Consider the following 18,424-nt stretch of genomic DNA (forward strand, 5'->3'; position numbering starts at 1 on the left):
ATATTCACCAAGAAGTCCTACTTGTCTTGAAATATCATTAATTATAATCGGTATTATGTATACTTTATAACAAATTCTAGAAATATCAATTATGTGGCGATATATTTTATAATATAATTTGAACTAGTTACAAAGTAAATCCACACTTCGAGTAACAACATGGGAGAACTGTTCTAGCTTTCATATACTCTTTGACACTGTGACGTCTTCGAAACAACAATTCGGCGGGAACATCGTTAACTGGTTCCCGGCAAAATTTATAAAGTGGCGGGACTGAACGTTGCCAAATTATGATGGTCAGTGTGAGATTGTGCATTGGATTAAATGATGCATTGTTTTTTTATGATTGTAGTTCCCTATGATAAAAAGTAATATTACATGTAATGGGCAAAGGTTATTGCATAAGGTTTTTGTTGGTGCTATGAAGCGCATTGTTTGGGAAAATTGGCTTCTCTGTACTAACACCAGCTGAGACCTTAAGCTCCTATTGGTAGGCATGCTTGTTTCCCGCCTTTTTCGTGTTTATAACTAGGGAGCATGCACTAACTTGGTCAGTTTGGCTTGGGTTTCTGCTGTAGTGTAGTCGAAGTGTAAACGTTGTTAAGATGCCTTTTCAAGCGGTTGGTGATAAAGAAAATGTGCCGCTTACTCTGTCTCCGTTAAAGATTAATCCTAATGTAAGTATTGTATTCATTTTATTATTCTGAGGGGAGTTTCTATATGTTGTGCTGACTTGTTTTCCAACGACTAATTACTTCATTTTTTAGGTGAATTCGAGCGGAAAGCATCGAAATGCAGTTTTGGATGTGACAACGCGGCACAATATAGTCCAACAAATCAGCTTCGTAAGGAAGACAATTTTATTTCAATGCTTAGTTATGTTTTGAATATTGTTGTTTAGGGTATTTCAGAGTATATGTTTTACAGGGCGACGAGAATTTCATTGAGAAAGACAAGAAATCTTTCAGAAAATTCGATATTCAACTGGAACCCTTATTGAGGGAGAACCCAAGAAGATTCGTCATCTTCCCGATTCAGTATCATGATATCTGGGCTATGTACAAAAAAGCAGAAGCCTCGTTCTGGACGGCTGAAGAAGTAGACTTATCGAAGGTACATCTCTTAAAGTGTCAGTTCGGTGTTTTTTGTTACAAGGCATAGTGTGAATGATTCCCGTTTTCCACATTAAAACTGAATTGCAACATAGTACTCTTAGCTACGTTGAACTAACTTAAATTAACGTATCATACTCGAACATTCGCTATAATTTTCCTCGATATGGTTAGCTTGTAGCTGTTCAACTATTTTAAGTCATGGTCGCCCCGTAATATTTCAAACAGGAACATTCTATTTAATTTGCATCTTTATTTCATAGGACTTGGTTCACTGGCAGCAGCTTAAACCTGAAGAAAGGCATTTTATTTCCCACGTCCTTGCTTTCTTTGCTGCTAGTGATGGCATTGTTAATGAAAACCTAGTTGAAAGATTTAGCCAAGAAGTGCAAGTAACAGAAGCAAGATGTTTTTATGGTTTCCAAATTGCTATGGAAAATGTGCATTCTGAAATGTATAGTCTTCTCATTGATACATATATAAAGGATTCTGCTGAAAGGTTTGTGATAAAATTCCATTATCACTGGAGCATATATATGAATCAATGAATGAATAGTTTTGAGTATACTATGTTTCTTTTCCAGAGAGTTTCTTTTTAATGCAATTGAAACGCTCCCATGTGTAAAGAAGAAAGCTGATTGGGCACTCAGGTGGATTGCTGATGAATCTGCAACATTTGCAGAACGTGTAATTGCATTTGCTGCTGTGGAAGGCATATTCTTTTCTGGCAGTTTTGCAGCTATTTTCTGGCTCAAGAAAAGAGGTTTAATGCCAGGCCTTACATTTAGCAATGAACTTATTTCAAGGGATGAGGTAAATTTTACAAATAAATGAGTGTTTTAAGTATATGTAAAATGTTAGTTTTTGTTACTTATAAGTATTTTCTTTTGCAGGGCCTGCATTGTGACTTTGCATGTCTCATGTTTAAGCATGTTGTGCAGAAGCCCACAGAAGTGGAAATAACTAATATTATTAAGGATGCTGTTCAAATAGAACAAGAATTTTTAACAGAGGCATTGCCTGTAGCAATGATAGGCATGAACTGTGACCTTATGAAGAAGTACATTGAATTTGTTGCTGACAGACTTCTTGTGGAGTTAGGCTGTTCAAAGGTAAGTTTGCCCTTCTAGTTAAAGAACTTAAATGGTAGTCCTTCCACCTTGGTTACGCTGATGTTTCATTAACAGTGAGTGTAACCCTTTGCTCTGCTGTCACGTTTTATATAGTAGTGCAGCTCTGAAAACTAAGGTTGTTTTAAATTAATACAAAATTGTAATGTAATGTTTATTATAGTCTTCCAGTAAAACCTACTGAGTGCTTGTTGTGAAAATGGGAGATACTTAGAAATGATGTTTCTATGTTGTCTCTTGGAATTAGTGCTAAACATGACTCATTAGGCCAACAGATTGGCTGCCTTGTTGCATGTGATGACTTCATGGCAGTTAGTGTTAAATACTGTGACATAGTTATGATGCTGTGTGAGGGTGGGGGCAGAACTTTCACCATTTCTAGTTTTGGCTCGGAAGATCGTGTCAACTCAGATTTATCTTTGTTTCTTCTAGTTTTACTCAGTCAAGTGTTTCCATTCTTGAAATGTCAATTTTATAACCAGTCACTCTGTAAAAAACAAAAAACAAATAATTCCCCACTTCCCCTTCTTTATATTTCAGCCCATCCAAAAGTCTCATTGTGATGAACTGACTCCAGTTCTATTTCAGTAGCTTCTCTCCATTGTTGAGAATTCAGGCCACTCATAGAATCTTCATCTGTTCTAGGTTAATTATTTAAAGAATGTGCTACAAAAATTTCATATCAGTATTCCTTAGGTTTAGGTCTATAAGAAGAATGTTTCCTTCACATTCCGGAATTTCTATGTTCATAGAATTGTTTGTTGCCGTCTTACACACACGACCAGTCTCTGGCAGCTGAAACCAGACTAATCATATTTTGACTTTGTAGTTGCTTAGATTTGGGTTCTTCCCTCTTCACCCTCCATAGGGATTTCTATTTTCTACAGCTATAGGATGCAATAGATTGGTCAAATACATAGCTGTCAAAATGGCATCCAGCCAAAAACATGTTGATAACAAAGTATCAGTTAACATACTTCTTGCTTTTCAGCAGAGTCCTATTTCTCTGCAACCCCGTCCTAGTGTGGACTGGATAGTGTTCATCTTCTTTCCAACTTCTCTTCCTAACATATTGCAATTAAGTTTTCAAAAATATCACAGACCTGATCTTTAGAACTTAGAAAAACTTAACTGCGTCTTCTAGTCATCTATTGAGGTAAATAAAAATTGATTGTACAATGTGTATTAACTGCAAGGTGCCTGTGGTTTTGCTTTTATTACATTTAAAAGTGTAATCTAGACTTTCCATTGTACACATGCTTCAGAGTTCTTTGCATTTACTTCAATCTTCCATTTATTTCTGTACCATTTAATAGTGACATGCTGTTCCTGTTCAGTTGTCAAAGTATGTGGTATAAGAAATATTTTCCAGAGTACACAGAATGATTTACATCTTCCTGTGTCTAGCAGCATTTGACTTTCAAGTTCACCTAATATCTGTCTCTGTAGCTGTAATGAATCAGCGGAACTGTCAGATTCCACCCGTCTGCTTCGACCTGTGATGTAATGGTGTTGTGTACTATGTCCCCCTGGTAGCTGAGTGGTCAGCACGACACTGTCAATCCAAAGGGCCCGGGTTCGATTCCCGGCTGGGTCGAAGATTTTGTCCGCTCAGGGATTGGGTTTTGTGTTGGCCTAATCATCATCATTTCATCCCCATCGATGCGCAAGTCGCCGAAGTGACGTCAAATTGAAAGACTTGCACCAGGCGAACGGTCTACCCGACGGGAGGCCCTCGTCACACGACATTTCATTTCATTACAGCTCAAGAGTTCTCGTGTTGGTTGTGTTGTAGATGTTGCGTTGTTTTTGTTTGATTATGCCTTTTGATGGTGTACATTTATGTGCTGAATGTAATGTGTCATATTGGATTCATTTGAGTCTTTGTTGTGACAGTTGTAATGTTGCTGCGAGTGTACATAGTTGGTGGATAATGGAGTTTGAAAGGGTTTCCACTGAAATTAAAACAATAACAGTCTAGGTCACAAAAATTTAATTTCAGTGAAATTCACTGGCACAATGTGTGGACATTCTTGAAGTAATGTCTGTTAAGTTTGTGCAGTTATTTGGGTTCCTTACAGAATGTCAGGTGCAACATTTATGGCGACAATGAGTCTTAAAGAGTTCCCGGCATCTTGGACCAGGGACGCATTTATGTAGCAGTGTTACGGGGATAACATCTGGAAGTTGATTAAACACAGTACCTGGTTCGAGAAAACTAGGTTGGCCATGTTGTTTGTTTTGCTGGCGTATTATTTTTGTTATAGGTCTTCTATCAGTTTTTTGTCCACGAGTTGGATTGGTTTTCGTTTTATCGAGAGGTTTGTTCTGAGCATGTTGAGTACAGGATGAAGTTGGGTGGGGTGGGGATGGTTGTTGATGTTGATAAATTAACAGTTCCTAAGAAGTATGGGAGTGGTAGTTCTCAGGTTGGTTTGGAGGAGGGGGCGGCGGGCATTGTTTTGGGAACTGGGTATGCTGTGTGTGTGTTTTTTTTTTTTTTTTTTTTTTTTTTTTTTTTTTTTTTTTTTTTTTTTTTTAGGGACTGTACTGAGAGGGAATTTGTGGATTTGATTGAATATATTCAGAAGGCGAGCACTTCAGTTTTGAATGCATTTTCGTCCTACCGGGGTTTGGGGAAGAGGGGTTATGATTGATTAATTCTTAATTACTCTATGGAGTTCAAGGATTGTGAAACTGTGGCTTGTACTAACACGACAGATGTTTTGGGGGAGGGTGGAAGAGGTGATCTTCTGACCTGCAGTATCATTTTGATGATGGCAGAAGAGGGTCCCTGTGAAATAATTTTTTTTCTTTTGGTAGGGGTGGGGTGGGGGGGGGGAGAGGTCTGTGGGGTTGTGAGTTAAGGGGGGGGAGAGGTTGTTGGTATTGGTTGTTGTTGAGTTAATGGGGTGGGTTGTGGGTGGGTAGGGGAATTCGTTGAATGGTGATGTGGGTGGGTTGTAGGTGGTGTGAAAGTGTGTGTTTTTGTTGCGTTCACGTGTGGTGGCAAACTTAAATCATGTTGCTGGATGTTGTTGTCGGTAAGTAATTTTGGTTTTGGGTTTATTTTATAGTAATTGTGGTGCTTGTGTGTATTTATGGTAGGTTGATGGTCTTTTGATTGCTGTGGTGTTGTCAGATTTTCCGGTTGGTGAGATGTTGGTGTTTTGGTTCCACTTTCTGTAGTTGTAGATGTTGGGGGTTTGTAGGAATAGAAAGATGAGTTTGAGCTGTATAGGTAGAGGGAAATGTCACATACCCGTGATTTTCATTGGTGTAGTGGAATGCTGTAGTTCTGGCTTTCTTTTTGGGATAATGTTTGCTTTAGGATCATGCAGTTTTTTTTTTTCACATGTATGTACTGACATCATTGTCACCGTATTGGATACACTGAAGGTAGCAGTTTCAGCCATATTGGTGACGTCGTGGGTCAGAGCAGTTTGATGGAATCGGATACTTCTGTAATAATTACCCCATACTGGTGAACTATTTATTACTCCATTCATATCAAAGGTTACTCTGCTGTTCACACTTACAAACACTTTGAGAGGGTATTTTTGCTTTGTAATGGCCAGTTTAAGAAAATGAAAGGTTTTCTCAGCAGGTACTTTTTGCTTCATTGAAGTAGTGATATTGTTAGCCTATAATTAAAGATATTTACAATTTGATTTGTTTTCAAGATATACAAAGTTAGTTAATAAATTGTTGGATTTTACTTCTGGTAATTTCTGCTTAGTTTTTCAATTACATTGAGAAACAGTCTACTAGCACATTTTTGGTTCCAACCTTCATTAGGCACTGATATTGCTGTCTAATGTTACACTGCTTTGCAGAACTATACTCCTCTCATATGCTGACATCTGCATATGTTGTTCACACGCCTGCCTAAAACTGTCGTTGCTGTCTTGAGTAAATGGAATGAAATTCGTGAAGATTTTACGCCCTGTCGTCAACATACCCCTGTTTACATTTTTGCTGACTGCATGGTGAGATTACGGTAACAGTGCCATACATTCGTCCATTGGCTACCAAAGTTTACAGTTTTAGCATTTCCATATGAATATTAATTTGTGACCAATTTGCATAACTGCTTCACATCTTTTGTGACGCATTTCCCTTTAATGTATATTGACGATTGATATCAGTCATGATTGATATGTCTTCCCATTGGTGCCTTGTTATGTATGATATGGTCTTCAGCTCTGATTGCAGTAATAAGCTATTCTCAAAATTGCCATATTAAGCAGTAGTTTTTCTCCAGTCACTGCGTATTCTGTTATATTTAATGTCAGGATGTCCTTTCACCTACATAAATTTTAACTGAGATTTTCATTTTCCTTTTTACCCCGTATGAATTATTTATTTTTATTTGCTCCTGTGTCATTTTCTGTACTCTACAGCACAAGTCAAAATACAATGCAGCCATAAAATGATGCACATTTTTCACATTGGAATGATACAGAAATTAATCATCATTACACATTCAATCTAGGTAATTTTGTAATTTGCGAAAAGGAAATTGGCTGCTCATCATGTGGCAAGAGATGCTGAGCCACAGATACACAGCAAAATGATTGTCACAATACAAGCTTTCGGCCATAGCCATAATGTTACATTCCATGAATAATTCCTATAGACAATACATAAGTATTATCACATTTATGCAGTTTATTTACTATGTGCATGTTTGCTATTTTACGTTAGTCAGATAAAGGTAATATTTGCCACGATCTGTAATTTTACTTTAGAGTATACAGTGTTCACTTAACTTGCTAAAAAATTCATTAACAGAGTAGAAATTGTGGTTCATTACAAATTATGACACTTTCCTGGTAGGCAGACATTCTGGTATGAGATAAGAATATTGCACTTTCTTGTTTCATGGTGATTTACGGAGGTGTTTAATTTAGAAGCATTGGGTGGTTTAAATCTTTTTGTGAAGGAAATTGCTACATGAAAATCAAAGAGCAGAAGGTTGAGGATGTTAAATCTTTCAAAAAGAGAATGACAATATCTTTGTTGCAAATAATGCTAACAGCTCTGTTTTGCATTTCGAATATAGTTTGCCTACCTGGTGAATTTCTCCAGAATGAGTCCATATCTGATTGCAGACTGGAAACTCACATGATACACCTGTGGTACTGTTTTTCTATTTCCACTTGAGTTCAGTATCAGCAGCATATAGCAAATAGGTGACAGCTCACCTGTTAGGCTGGATGTGTGTGTTCCGTTTGAGATCATCCTGAAGAGGTGGTCCCAAAAATTTCACGTCAGTCGCATTTAAGCTTTCCTTGTTTATTTTTCAAGTTGAGGTCAATCTGTTGATTTTTATGGGATATGTTAAAGTTCGTGGCTAGTTTGAGATTTTGTTTCAAACCACTGACAGTTACACCAATATGTTACCTGATGGTAGCTGAAAGTCTGTTGGTGTGCATAGTTCCTAAGCATCTCCTGATGCAGCGGAACTACAGGTTTTTCTAGATTACTAGACCCTACTATATTCACAGTACAACGAAAATCGGCTATTTGCACTATTGTTCAAAGTGTTACTGACACATCTGTGTTTGAGTTAATCTTAAGGGGCTACACACATCAAAGACGAAGTTTCAAGGGTTATTTTTCATCTTTTAGATTATAAATTTTATGATAGTGATGCTAGGAGTAATTGCCCTTTACAAAAGTGAGATAAAATCTTGAGTGATTTTACATGTTATTGACTTCTGTATGGAAAAGTCTGAAGTATTCTGTTGTGCAGAGAGATACATTGCCATCAGAGCTGACACCAGTTTCTTTCTTTCTTTCTTGCTTGTTTTGACATAAATTCTCCAATCAAATCTTGGAATCCTGTGTTGGATGCTGCTTCATCACGATATTGACCTGTGAAAAACATCACATTAAGACAAAGATACAACTAAATTTCAATTACAGCAGCAGTATCTGTAGCAATGTTATTCAAATGGAAAGATTTTTACCAGGCTGCAGATTACCTGAATAGTTGTCTTCTTCAGGCTGTACCACTCGTTATTTCTCCCTGTGATAAAGAATAATTTAGTTCTTCCCCTTGAGCTTCCACAATGTCTTGCGTGCTCTACAAATGTGACCTATTAGTAACAGAATTACAAGAAACTGCAGAATGTAAAGAATACACTGTAGACTTCGTGAGGACACATTGGCTGTCAATTGTCACATTATCATTTAAGTTTGCTTCAAACTAATTCTAGAAGTTAACAGAAAGCAGCGCCTGTCAAGATACAGATAGCGAGATGCCCATACATTCTTCTTGTACAAAATAGGTACAGATTTTGAGTGATAAGGTGTGTGTGTGTGTGTGTGTGTGTGGTGTGTGTGTAGAAAATTGCGACTGAGCTATACTTTTGGTGCTGTCTTATATAAAGATCAGTGGGCAAAGGGTCAAGGTTTCAGAATATTGTAATACTTTTGCACTGAGTTTTTTCACCTGCACTTTTTAGGACAACTTCATTTCTTGTTACGTGAGAAAGATCTTCTAAGGCACCAGGTGTTCAGGCATCAGTCCTGGGAAGGTGCGCAGTCTTCATAGTTGAAGATTCTACTCCATAGGTCATGGTAGGGAAGATACTTTGGATGAGGATGAGCTTTGGCTCAACAGTGAAGAGGTATCCTTGCAGATGTGAGCAAGTTTTGCTGTGCAGTTCCTCAAAATTGAAATACAAGTGTGGATTTCATTAAGGGTGCTCCCTAGAGAGTGCAATATTCACTCTCACAAAATAAATATGAAATTAACTGCAATGTTGAAGGTCTCTCTTCCCACAAGATACCTTCAACATTTCAGGTTTGTGTGCATGGTTGTTTCTTGTGTGAAAGTTGCTTCTCTTTGGGGTGCCCCTTAGCTTAAGTAATTATTTAAGTTATCATTGGATGTTAAAGCTTGAGTAACTTAAAGTTATTATGTTTTGGCTTTTCACTGCTGTTGTTTCTTGGAGATAAAAAAACTGGGTACCTGCAGTTCTGCACTAATAAAGTAGCTTGACTGGCAATCTGCTAGCAGTCCTCAAGCTGGCACCACTTGCTTCTGCAGTAATATCCTGAGATTTGGTAACATCTGTGATAGGCCGACCGTTTTATACTTAACATTTAAAGAAAGCATGTATCCTGTAATGATCTCTCTCCCTTGTTTATATAGAATCTGTCACTCGCCAACGTTAACAAGCCATAAGAACTCGTACCAAATGGGAAAAGTCACTAAGTAACTCCCTAAGATGACATTTAATGGTCACACTGGTTAAAACGTTCACAGCAGTAATGCTCAGACAACTACTGAATGGTTGTTGGAGAATGTGTGGCATCAGGTACACACAAGAAGCCTAAACCAAAGCAGTCATTAGTGACTACTGTTAATATAGTGTTTCATCTGGTCTTAGCAAGTCAGTTACTCCTGTCAGCTATAGTAGGGTATTACCATTATGTTCTGTGGGTCAGTAATTATTATAAGCAATTGCTTATGTGCTATACAAGTGTGAGGTCTTGGCAATTGCTGACAATTAAATACTACAATTACATTTTAGTGGGACGGGGGTTGGGTGGGTGTTGTGTGTTTCAAATCGTTTCCAGTTAAAAAGATGTCATTCAGGGTGATAGGGAGCTGTCCTAACCACTATGAACAGTGGAAAATAATTAGGAATTAAGTTTTGTCTACTCAGTACATTCTTATGATTCAGCTTATGGAAAAGTCTTCATGAGTTAACTGTAAAATCTTCCTCTGAAATGAAAATCATAGGCTGATGCTGTTACATCTCGTTGTATCCCAGATTGATCTGAGAGATTGTAATGAGTGTGGGTACTTGCTGTATACTCATATGAAGTAAAAGCACAATGTAGAGTTTGAAGAACACGAAACAAGACATGTGTACCAGAGCATACACACACCATCTAATACAAGTAATACAAAACAGACAATATGTTACGTGTAACAAGTCTTCTCTCTCGTTGGTCCACTGCATCACCATTGTCGCCACACCACCCACCGCTGTCCTGTTTCTATAATGATATGAGGGCGTAGCACTGCAGTTCAAAACAGTTGGTGCACTATAACCTGGAGCTCCTTAAGTGGCACTTATTCTGCCTACTGGTTCATGTAGGTGGTGGTGGTGAAGGGAAACACACACTGTAACAGGCTGTAGCGAGCCAGTGTGTGTGTTGGACCTTCCATCAAGCTACGGACCCCCTTGAAGATGTCTCCCGCAGTCGGAGACGAAACGTTGGGAATCACCACGGAATTCATCAACCGACCACGGCATAACAGCCCGGATAATTATAATGGACATAACAGCCTGTGGTACCTGTGACTGTTGAGGGCTTACATTATTCATACCGAAATCCTCTATGTGCTGACTTAAAGTGGTCAATGGAAACTGTATCATTTTTCCCATTAATGTCATGGACAAAGGTTTTGTTTGAACCACGCAGTACTTTTTAAGTGGACGCTTGTATACAGGGGAGACTGGTGGCTTAACTGCCTTTCACAAGCCCGGACTAAAAGCAGTAACAAAAGTCTTTGCAACAATGGACAGGCTTTGAATTGTGATGCACAGGGGTGTGGAGGCGTGTTTGTATAAGATTGCAATTAGTGTAGGAAAAATTTTGTCACCAAATTGTATGTGGGGCATGGGGCAAGGAGAAAAGAAATTGCCTGAACTTCCTGAGCTTTGCCATAAACATGTTCGTGGGGAACAGCTGCTGCCCTCCTTTTAGGTTGTATGCGGGCAAAGAAAACCCTGTGAAGGAAATCAGGCTAAGATTCAGTGACAGTCCAGGGTGAACTTCAAGGTGCAGTGTAGGTGCTGTACCATTTCATTATTCACGGGATGGTCATTAGTAGTGCGGGTGAGGTGACACCCACACAAATAAAATACCTTTGCAAATATTTGTCTTAAATTGTTTGCCCCGGTCTGTAGTAATAGCATGAGGATGCCAAAACATGAAAACCATGTAGCGATGAAAGCCCAAGTAATGAAAGAAGTAGAAATATTCACAATTATTCTAGCTTCAGGTCAATGTGTAACTCTGTCAATAACTGTTAAAAAGTAACGCAAACACTGTGAAGCAAGAAGAGGGCCTAAGATCTAAAAGTTGATATGGTAAGAAATAGGAACAGGTACATGGTATGATCTTCGAAAGCTTGGCAGGTTACACATCAGCTTGCCCATTGGCAACAGTTGTGCTGCAAACCATGTCAGACTACTTTACCAGGAAGCAATTTTGTGGTAGCTTTGATTCCTCGGTGAGCTAGGTCATGATATGTGTTAAAAATTGGGTGGCACCATCAAATAAGGATGAGGAGGCATACCTTGTTGCAAGATCTAGCACACCACACATTTCGTTTAGATCCTTGCAAAGGGAGGAGCTGCGGATGCAATCTTGCGGATGATGGACCTTGAAGACACTGCAGGAGGAGGGGGGTTGGATTCTTTATCGGTGGCCACAGCATCCCAGTTGATAGCTGTGAGCAGTGCACAATCCTGTGACAAACAGTCAGCCATGACATAGGTATGGCAGGTGATGTGCCTGATGGTGGTGAACTGCACAACGTAATCATTGTGGTGGTATGGATTAGGCGAATTGAACTCTGTAATTCGGTGAAATAGGGATGTGAGTGGCTTATGTTCTGTGAACATTGTAAAAATGTACCCTTCAAGCCATGGTCTGAAATAATTGGTCAGAAAAATTGCAAGCTGTTGTCTGTTAAAGGCAATCCAATGCTATTCTTATTGCAACATATGTATGAAAGAGTGAACCATTAAAGCCAGAGGTGCCCTTGGATAAGGATGTACCAGTAAGGTAGCATTGTCAATTGCCAGTTTAATAGTGTTAGTGGCAGAAGTCTCCACAGGAGTCCACGGAACACCTGTTTCCACAGGTGCATTTGCCAGCAAGCAAAAGGTTGAGAATGCCATCCATGTAACAGCATAAATAGTTGCTATGTTTGTGCTGCATTGGGGAGGCTGAAATGCACTGTTTTGTGTTGAGGAGCCCAGTTGGCATAGTTACGGCAGTTATATGCTTACCTTCTCTGCCATTAGTATGTCAGAAAAGCTTTTGCAGAATCAGTAACACTGAAGATGCACGAGCCCACTACATTTGAGTTAGTCCCCATCACATTCAAAAGTGGGTAATCACCCGGAATTGTACAGAAATAAAGGCCCTTATACTTGACACCCAAGTGCCATGTCCCATTCCCCCCCCCCCTCCCCCCTCCCCTAACCATGTGCAAAGAATCAGCCCATGAGATGAGAGATGAAGATCGTGAACATTCTGAAACATCTTAGTGAGATACTTGTGCCACAAGCATGAGAAAACTCTCCTGCAGCTGATTTATCTGAGCAGAGGAAACAGTCTGCATCTTCTCATGTGCAGTCAGCATGGATATGGATGCAGGAACGGTAACAAATTCTACTGTTGCGATAACATTGGTGTGGTCGTTGCAGGTATCCTAGTGATGGAGCTCCATGGCATCACTCATAATGCTATACAATGTGGCAGCAGTAGGAGAACATGGCACTTGGCAACGATGTATGCATTAGGGGACAGAAAAAAATGAATGCATAAGATTGCGACTTTATCACCAAGCAGATAGATCGTGGCTCACCACAGAAATCAAAGGTCAACTGCACTGCTACAAATACGCTAATTTCCAGTGTGCCTGTCCATTACAAAATGTCTGATTCCATCACTGTGGATACAGTTGTCTACATCTTGTAGGTGCTTAAAGTGACCTCAATGAGTAAGCACACCTACTGGCACTCATTCGGGATGTTTGGGTAGACACATAATGTAGTAAAACATTACAAAACCAGCCCCATTTGCACGCATGGCTGTCGTTGGAAGATGTGGCCTTAACAGTTCCACCTGCCTTTATTTCTTCAGTTGTTGATTGTCAACATACTGCATTGTTACACTGGCTGAAAAATGATGTTTGTAATTTGGGCACTGGCTATGGTAAATAAAGTAGCCGACACATGCACAGTTGCATTTCATTGCCGTCTATGTTGACAACACGCTAATAATACAGTGATACATGACCAATGCACTATTGTTCTAACTTTTGATAAGCGTCTTTAATAGTTAGCAGGTGAACAATCCACATACTCCTACAATAGATTACTGTTGATCATCTGCGTGCAGTGAAAGCCTAACCACAAAGTTCTCGAAGAATAGAAAGGTACATATGGAGCAGACACTGTCACTGGTCTAATGCATAGCCTAATTGTGTAACACTTATTACAAAGTTCAGTTACTGCATTGTTGTCATTCTACCAAACACAGGTCCCTCCTCTGAAACTCTACTGTGGACTGACTGTCTCATGATCAAAAAATCGGGCCATTATATATCCTCACAATAATAGGTGTTGAAACTACATATTGTTTGAAGTTAAATTTACAGAAATCGCAATTAAAACTTCATTAAATTAACTGAATACATTGAAAAATTGGTTCTTTTTTAAGTTTCTTCTACTACAAGGTTTAAGCTGAATTATTTGTTTAAATGATGAAATTAACATATATGGTTCCACAAACAGTACTTCTGACGAAACTGGAAATTACTTTGGAATTAAGGGCTGGCTTTGCTAACGTGTTTTTGAATAGATCCAAATACATACTTCAAGTATACTATTAGTTCGTCTTCCAAATGTTTATAATTATTACAGAATTGATATTTGTTTATACTTCATCAGTATAATTTAAGTTACGAAACAATTACTGATCTCGCCCTATAATGAAAGAGATTAACTAGGAATAGTCAAAATAAATTAGAAAGTCGTACATGCATAAAATTAAGCAAAAAATTAGATCTGGTGTTATATTCTTTAAAACTGAGGGCCAGTCTTTCTCTTTTATGAAAATGCAGTTTATATTCATGTATGTTACGGGCAAATAGAAGTAACAAAACAAATTTAAGGAGGCAGATGGCAAAACAAGAGGGGGGGATTGCAATTATCCCAGCTTGCTTCGTCGCAAACTGCATCCTGCTGTCGCTGCACCTGGCATTAGGTGGGCAAATATGGTGATGAAATGGTCCATAGATGGTTGCAGATTTGGAGTGGGTGCTGGCGGAGAAACAGTGCTCCTTGAAACAACTGAGGCTGTAATGCTTGGTTTGGGGCTGCTCACCATATCATAAGATTTCACTTCACACAAACTTGGATTTGCGTAATCAATAGGCAGTGTGTCTGCTTTTCGTGCTAGTTAAGTCAATTTGTAGGTCTTGAAATGACAATGTTGTCCAAACGGGTAGTGGCAAACCTATGAACCATAAAAGCTCTATTGATTGTCCATGTAACAGGTCTTGTTCTGTCAACAAGGGCAGGGGGCAGCAGAGCACTTCGAAGAGGAAGTACCAGTTACTGCCTCAGTCTACGTGATTTTTTTGTAAGCTGCAATTCTGGGGCAGCACGAAATGTTCGGAGATGGTGTTCCGAAGAACAGCAGAAGATTGATGTCAAACACATCTGTCTGTTTGCTAACCATAAGGTCCAGTTGCGAAATCATCATAATAAATTTCTCGATGTTGCAAGCGAAAAATGGTGCAACTTGGCATTACGCACAATTGACCATTGGTTGGCCAGATAGGTGGAATTCTTCTGTTCCTGATTCCCTTGCAAATACTGTTGTTAAAGGCTGGTGTCTTAGTTGATACCAGTTCTGGAAGTATGATGCTCCTCAGGAAGAGAGATACACTGTAGTGGTGTGTAGTATATATCAGTATGTACATACAAGGTAAACAGTTCCGCTTTGGATCACCATTTGTGGGTACTTCTTGTATACTATTCATATGAAGTACACACACAGTTTAGAGACTGTAAAACTTCATTACTCACTAATTACACTAGTACAGAGAACACAGCACAAGACATCTGTGTAATAGTGTCAATACAAAGAATAGGAAAACAGAAAAGACTTCATGCAATAGTCACATTAGCTCAAGAATAGTTACAGAATTGCCTCACGACATGAAGTGCTAAGTGATTTTAAATAAAACAGTCTTTAGGTAATGATTGAATGTATCGCATGACAAATTGGGCGGGGGGAGACAAAGAACAGTGTAATTGATAATGCGAAGATGTTCAAAGGGCTGCAAATTTACTTTGTGTACCCATAGTGAGGCTTTTTTTGTTTTTTCCAAGAGTGTACTTCAATTGCTTCTTCCTAAAGCAGTTACTATTAAAAGTAGTCTGTGGCACTTCAGTATTCCACCAGGTTTCGTTGATTTAAGATTTAATATTATGAAACACAGTCAAACTTAACTAACTCTCAAGGTCAAAAGTACAGTAAACTGTTTTGCGCATGTAGAGGTGATTCACAGAAGACTCCCACAAGTGGAAGTTATGGTCATCAGAAATTTAGCAGGAAAAGTGACATAGCCTATATATTACAACTTTGATTTGGTTGTATGCATTAAAGTTGTTAGGAATCGAGTGGTTTCACAATTGAAGTTAAATAAAATCTTCTAGTTTGCTCACTCAAGAAGTGGTTGTAAAGTTGATCGAACTTCCATATTTACAGTACGCTTGTGGACAGACCATTAACCATTTGTTTTTTCCTGGTAAGAAAGACTTTATAAATATTAATAAAGGGGTTGGGCTGTTCTCTCTGAGTGTAGGGCAAGTCACCTACTGGGAACTTTAGGGTATTAAGTTAATTATAGAACTTAAATTAATTGTTATAAATGTAAAAGTGGATATGGTATAACATCAGTAACGTGGTACTAACCCTCAGCCGACTGTTGGTCTCTGGTTGTCTTTCAGCTGTTACTGGATTTGATGGGCATATGTGAATTATGTACACTGGCCTACAGGGACTGATTTTCTATCACTTCATATTTATTTACACACAATGTTGCCTGTTTAATGTTTTGTAACAGATGTCCAAATATTAGACCCATACATTACACCAATAAGCACCATATCGTTAAATTATCTGGTGGCGAACTTAACGTGTTAATTTAAGCAGTTTAGGTATGGACCGCACATTCATATAGCTAAAGACAGACTGCATAATGTAATGATCACGTAACACTAATTGCAGATTATGCAGTCTTCACCTTCACTGTTTGATACCTAACCACAGACTGACTCACTACAGGGGTAATACGCCTAACTGTATGCATGCATAATATCACAGATCACCTTTAGTTAAAATTTGTGCTTATTTCATGTTAGTTAATGCTAAAACACAAGAAAATTAAGAAACAGGTGTAATAAATGATGGCTTTTTAACTAAGATGCCCTGTGCTTGTAAGCTATGCAATGAGGAAGGGCAGTGTTGGCTGTGACATCAAAGCCTGTATGTGCGTCGTACCTCTGTTCATTGTAGCATCCACGTTGTGTAGTAAACACAATGTGGCTTGTAAATGTGGAAGCTCAAGAAAATACTTCTTTCTTGCATCTGTTTTAGTTAATTGTAATCTTGCTGCTGCTCTCGCTGCCTAAGGAATTTTTGTGTATTGATTCAGTTATTGTTTATTGTACAATCTGGTTATTTTTGTCCAAAATTATACACCTCTGTTCATTTGGTTTACACTGTTTACAAAGAACAGAGAACAGTTCAGTTACATTGGCTGCACCTGATAACAGCAGTTATCAGACACAGCTCACTCAATAGTGTAAATCCATTACATCGTTCACTCATTTGCAAGATGGTGGACTATCATGTTGTACTTAAAGTGATCTATAAATACTTCGTGCATAGTGTTACTAGAATTCTGTGTACTTACATTGTGTGTCGCGCATATAATACAATTTTGTGGTACTTCTGAACTCATTAAATATGCTCCCTTTCTGTCAGTAGCAGAAATCTTTCTATAGAGGCATACTTTTACATACCTGAGGTTACTTTTGAGACCCATTGCCAATAAAATAATGTTTATGTTTTGTCTTTTAGGTATACTTCTCAGAAAACCCATTTGACTTCATGGAGCACATTTCCTTGGAGGGAAAGACTAATTTCTTTGAGAAGAAAGTAGGAGAGTACCAGAAGTGTGGTGTAATGGCGAGCAAAGAAGAAAATGTCTTCACACTAGACGCTGATTTCTGAAAAGTGATACTCTTTCCTTGTCCACCTGTGGTCCTTTGTAAATTTGTATATTTTATTATGTGTTTGTCTCTGTCACTTCTGTAGTATTCATCAATCACCATTTCCACTCGTGTAACTTTACTTCCATACTGTCACTTTATGCATGTGTTTATTTATTTGTGGCTATAATTGAACAGACTGTATCTAAAGAGTTTGCATATGGAAAATTACTTCTCAAATGTCTCCTTATGGCTGGGACTTTTTATATGCAATTACCCAATAACTGTCTAGACAGGCTATAAGTGGCTTGTGTGAAAATGACTGTGCAATACTTTTTTACTTGTATATATTTCTATGAAATAAAATACAAAGATTTCAGTATTATGGACTTGTATTATTTAAATTTTACCTCATAGCTCTGTAACTAGATGGCAACAACATTGAAATTGCAACATGAATGCTATGATTTTAATATAGAAATGGTGTGCAGAGTAAATTTGCTACTTATGCTTTGGAGCCCAACTAGGCACTAAACTATTTCAGCAATTTATTGGTCTGCCAGCCTGTAACAGGTGGGACCACAGGGAGAATATCACAACATTCGAAGACGTCATCCGGATGACCACACTAGTGTAAGGCACGACAGGTAAGCCTTGGGTCATTCATTGTGATAACTGGTGGAAATGTTGGGTTACAGATGTCGTCTTCATAGTAAAGTAATTTTGCATGCAACTTAATTTTCAATTGCGTATAAATGACTGAAGACTGGTGCAAATGATAGTAACTCAAGAGTAAATCGTAGGTGATTGGAGAGTTGACATTTCCAGTCAATATAAAAAACTACCTCTATTAGGTACCATTTCTACCATTGCAATAAGTTTTTGATATTGCACATGATGGAGAAATTCTGTTGTAGGATTAAATTTTTAGTGCAGTAAAATTTCGAGATGCTGTTTTTCTTCCTTTAACTTGAACAATTATTTCATGGCTTCTGAGATACTTGGTGTAATGTGGGAAGCTCTTAACTCCAGACATATCTATAATTATATTTCTATCTTTTTAACTTTGTAATAACACAGCAACTCGTCAGTGAATTCTTGTATTGAATAATGTTTAGTGAATTCATTTTGA

At 38.3% G+C, this 18,424-nt stretch overlaps 1 protein-coding gene across 1 annotated transcript; it reads left to right on the plus strand.

Annotated features, from left to right (window-relative positions):
• The first annotated feature begins 516 nt into the window (after positions 1 to 516).
• Positions 517 to 17,677, plus strand: LOC124606717 (ribonucleoside-diphosphate reductase subunit M2 B-like). The gene is made up of 7 exons (XM_047138747.1): positions 517 to 677; positions 768 to 845; positions 928 to 1,113; positions 1,376 to 1,611; positions 1,697 to 1,925; positions 2,006 to 2,224; positions 17,162 to 17,677. Exons 1-7 carry the CDS (start codon positions 606 to 608, stop codon positions 17,312 to 17,314), a joined length of 1,173 nt encoding a protein of 390 aa, XP_046994703.1. The 5' UTR covers positions 517 to 605; the 3' UTR covers positions 17,315 to 17,677.
• Positions 17,678 to 18,424: the final 747 nt, after the last annotated feature.

This window comes from Schistocerca americana, chromosome 3, assembly GCF_021461395.2.
Source record: "Schistocerca americana isolate TAMUIC-IGC-003095 chromosome 3, iqSchAmer2.1, whole genome shotgun sequence".
NCBI classification, from domain to species: Eukaryota; Metazoa; Arthropoda; class Insecta; order Orthoptera; family Acrididae; genus Schistocerca; species Schistocerca americana.

Excerpts from the sequence above, each read along its gene's own strand:
- LOC124606717 (XM_047138747.1), top strand. The coding sequence starts at position 606 with ATGCCTTTTCAAGCGGTTGGTGATAAAGAAAATGTGCCGCTTACTCTG. Across the intron at positions 1,114-1,375 it reads AAGAAGTAGACTTATCGAAG|GACTTGGTTCACTGGCAGCA; the intron begins GTACATCTCTTA and ends TTTATTTCATAG. Across the intron at positions 1,612-1,696 it reads ATAAAGGATTCTGCTGAAAG|AGAGTTTCTTTTTAATGCAA; the intron begins GTTTGTGATAAA and ends TTTCTTTTCCAG.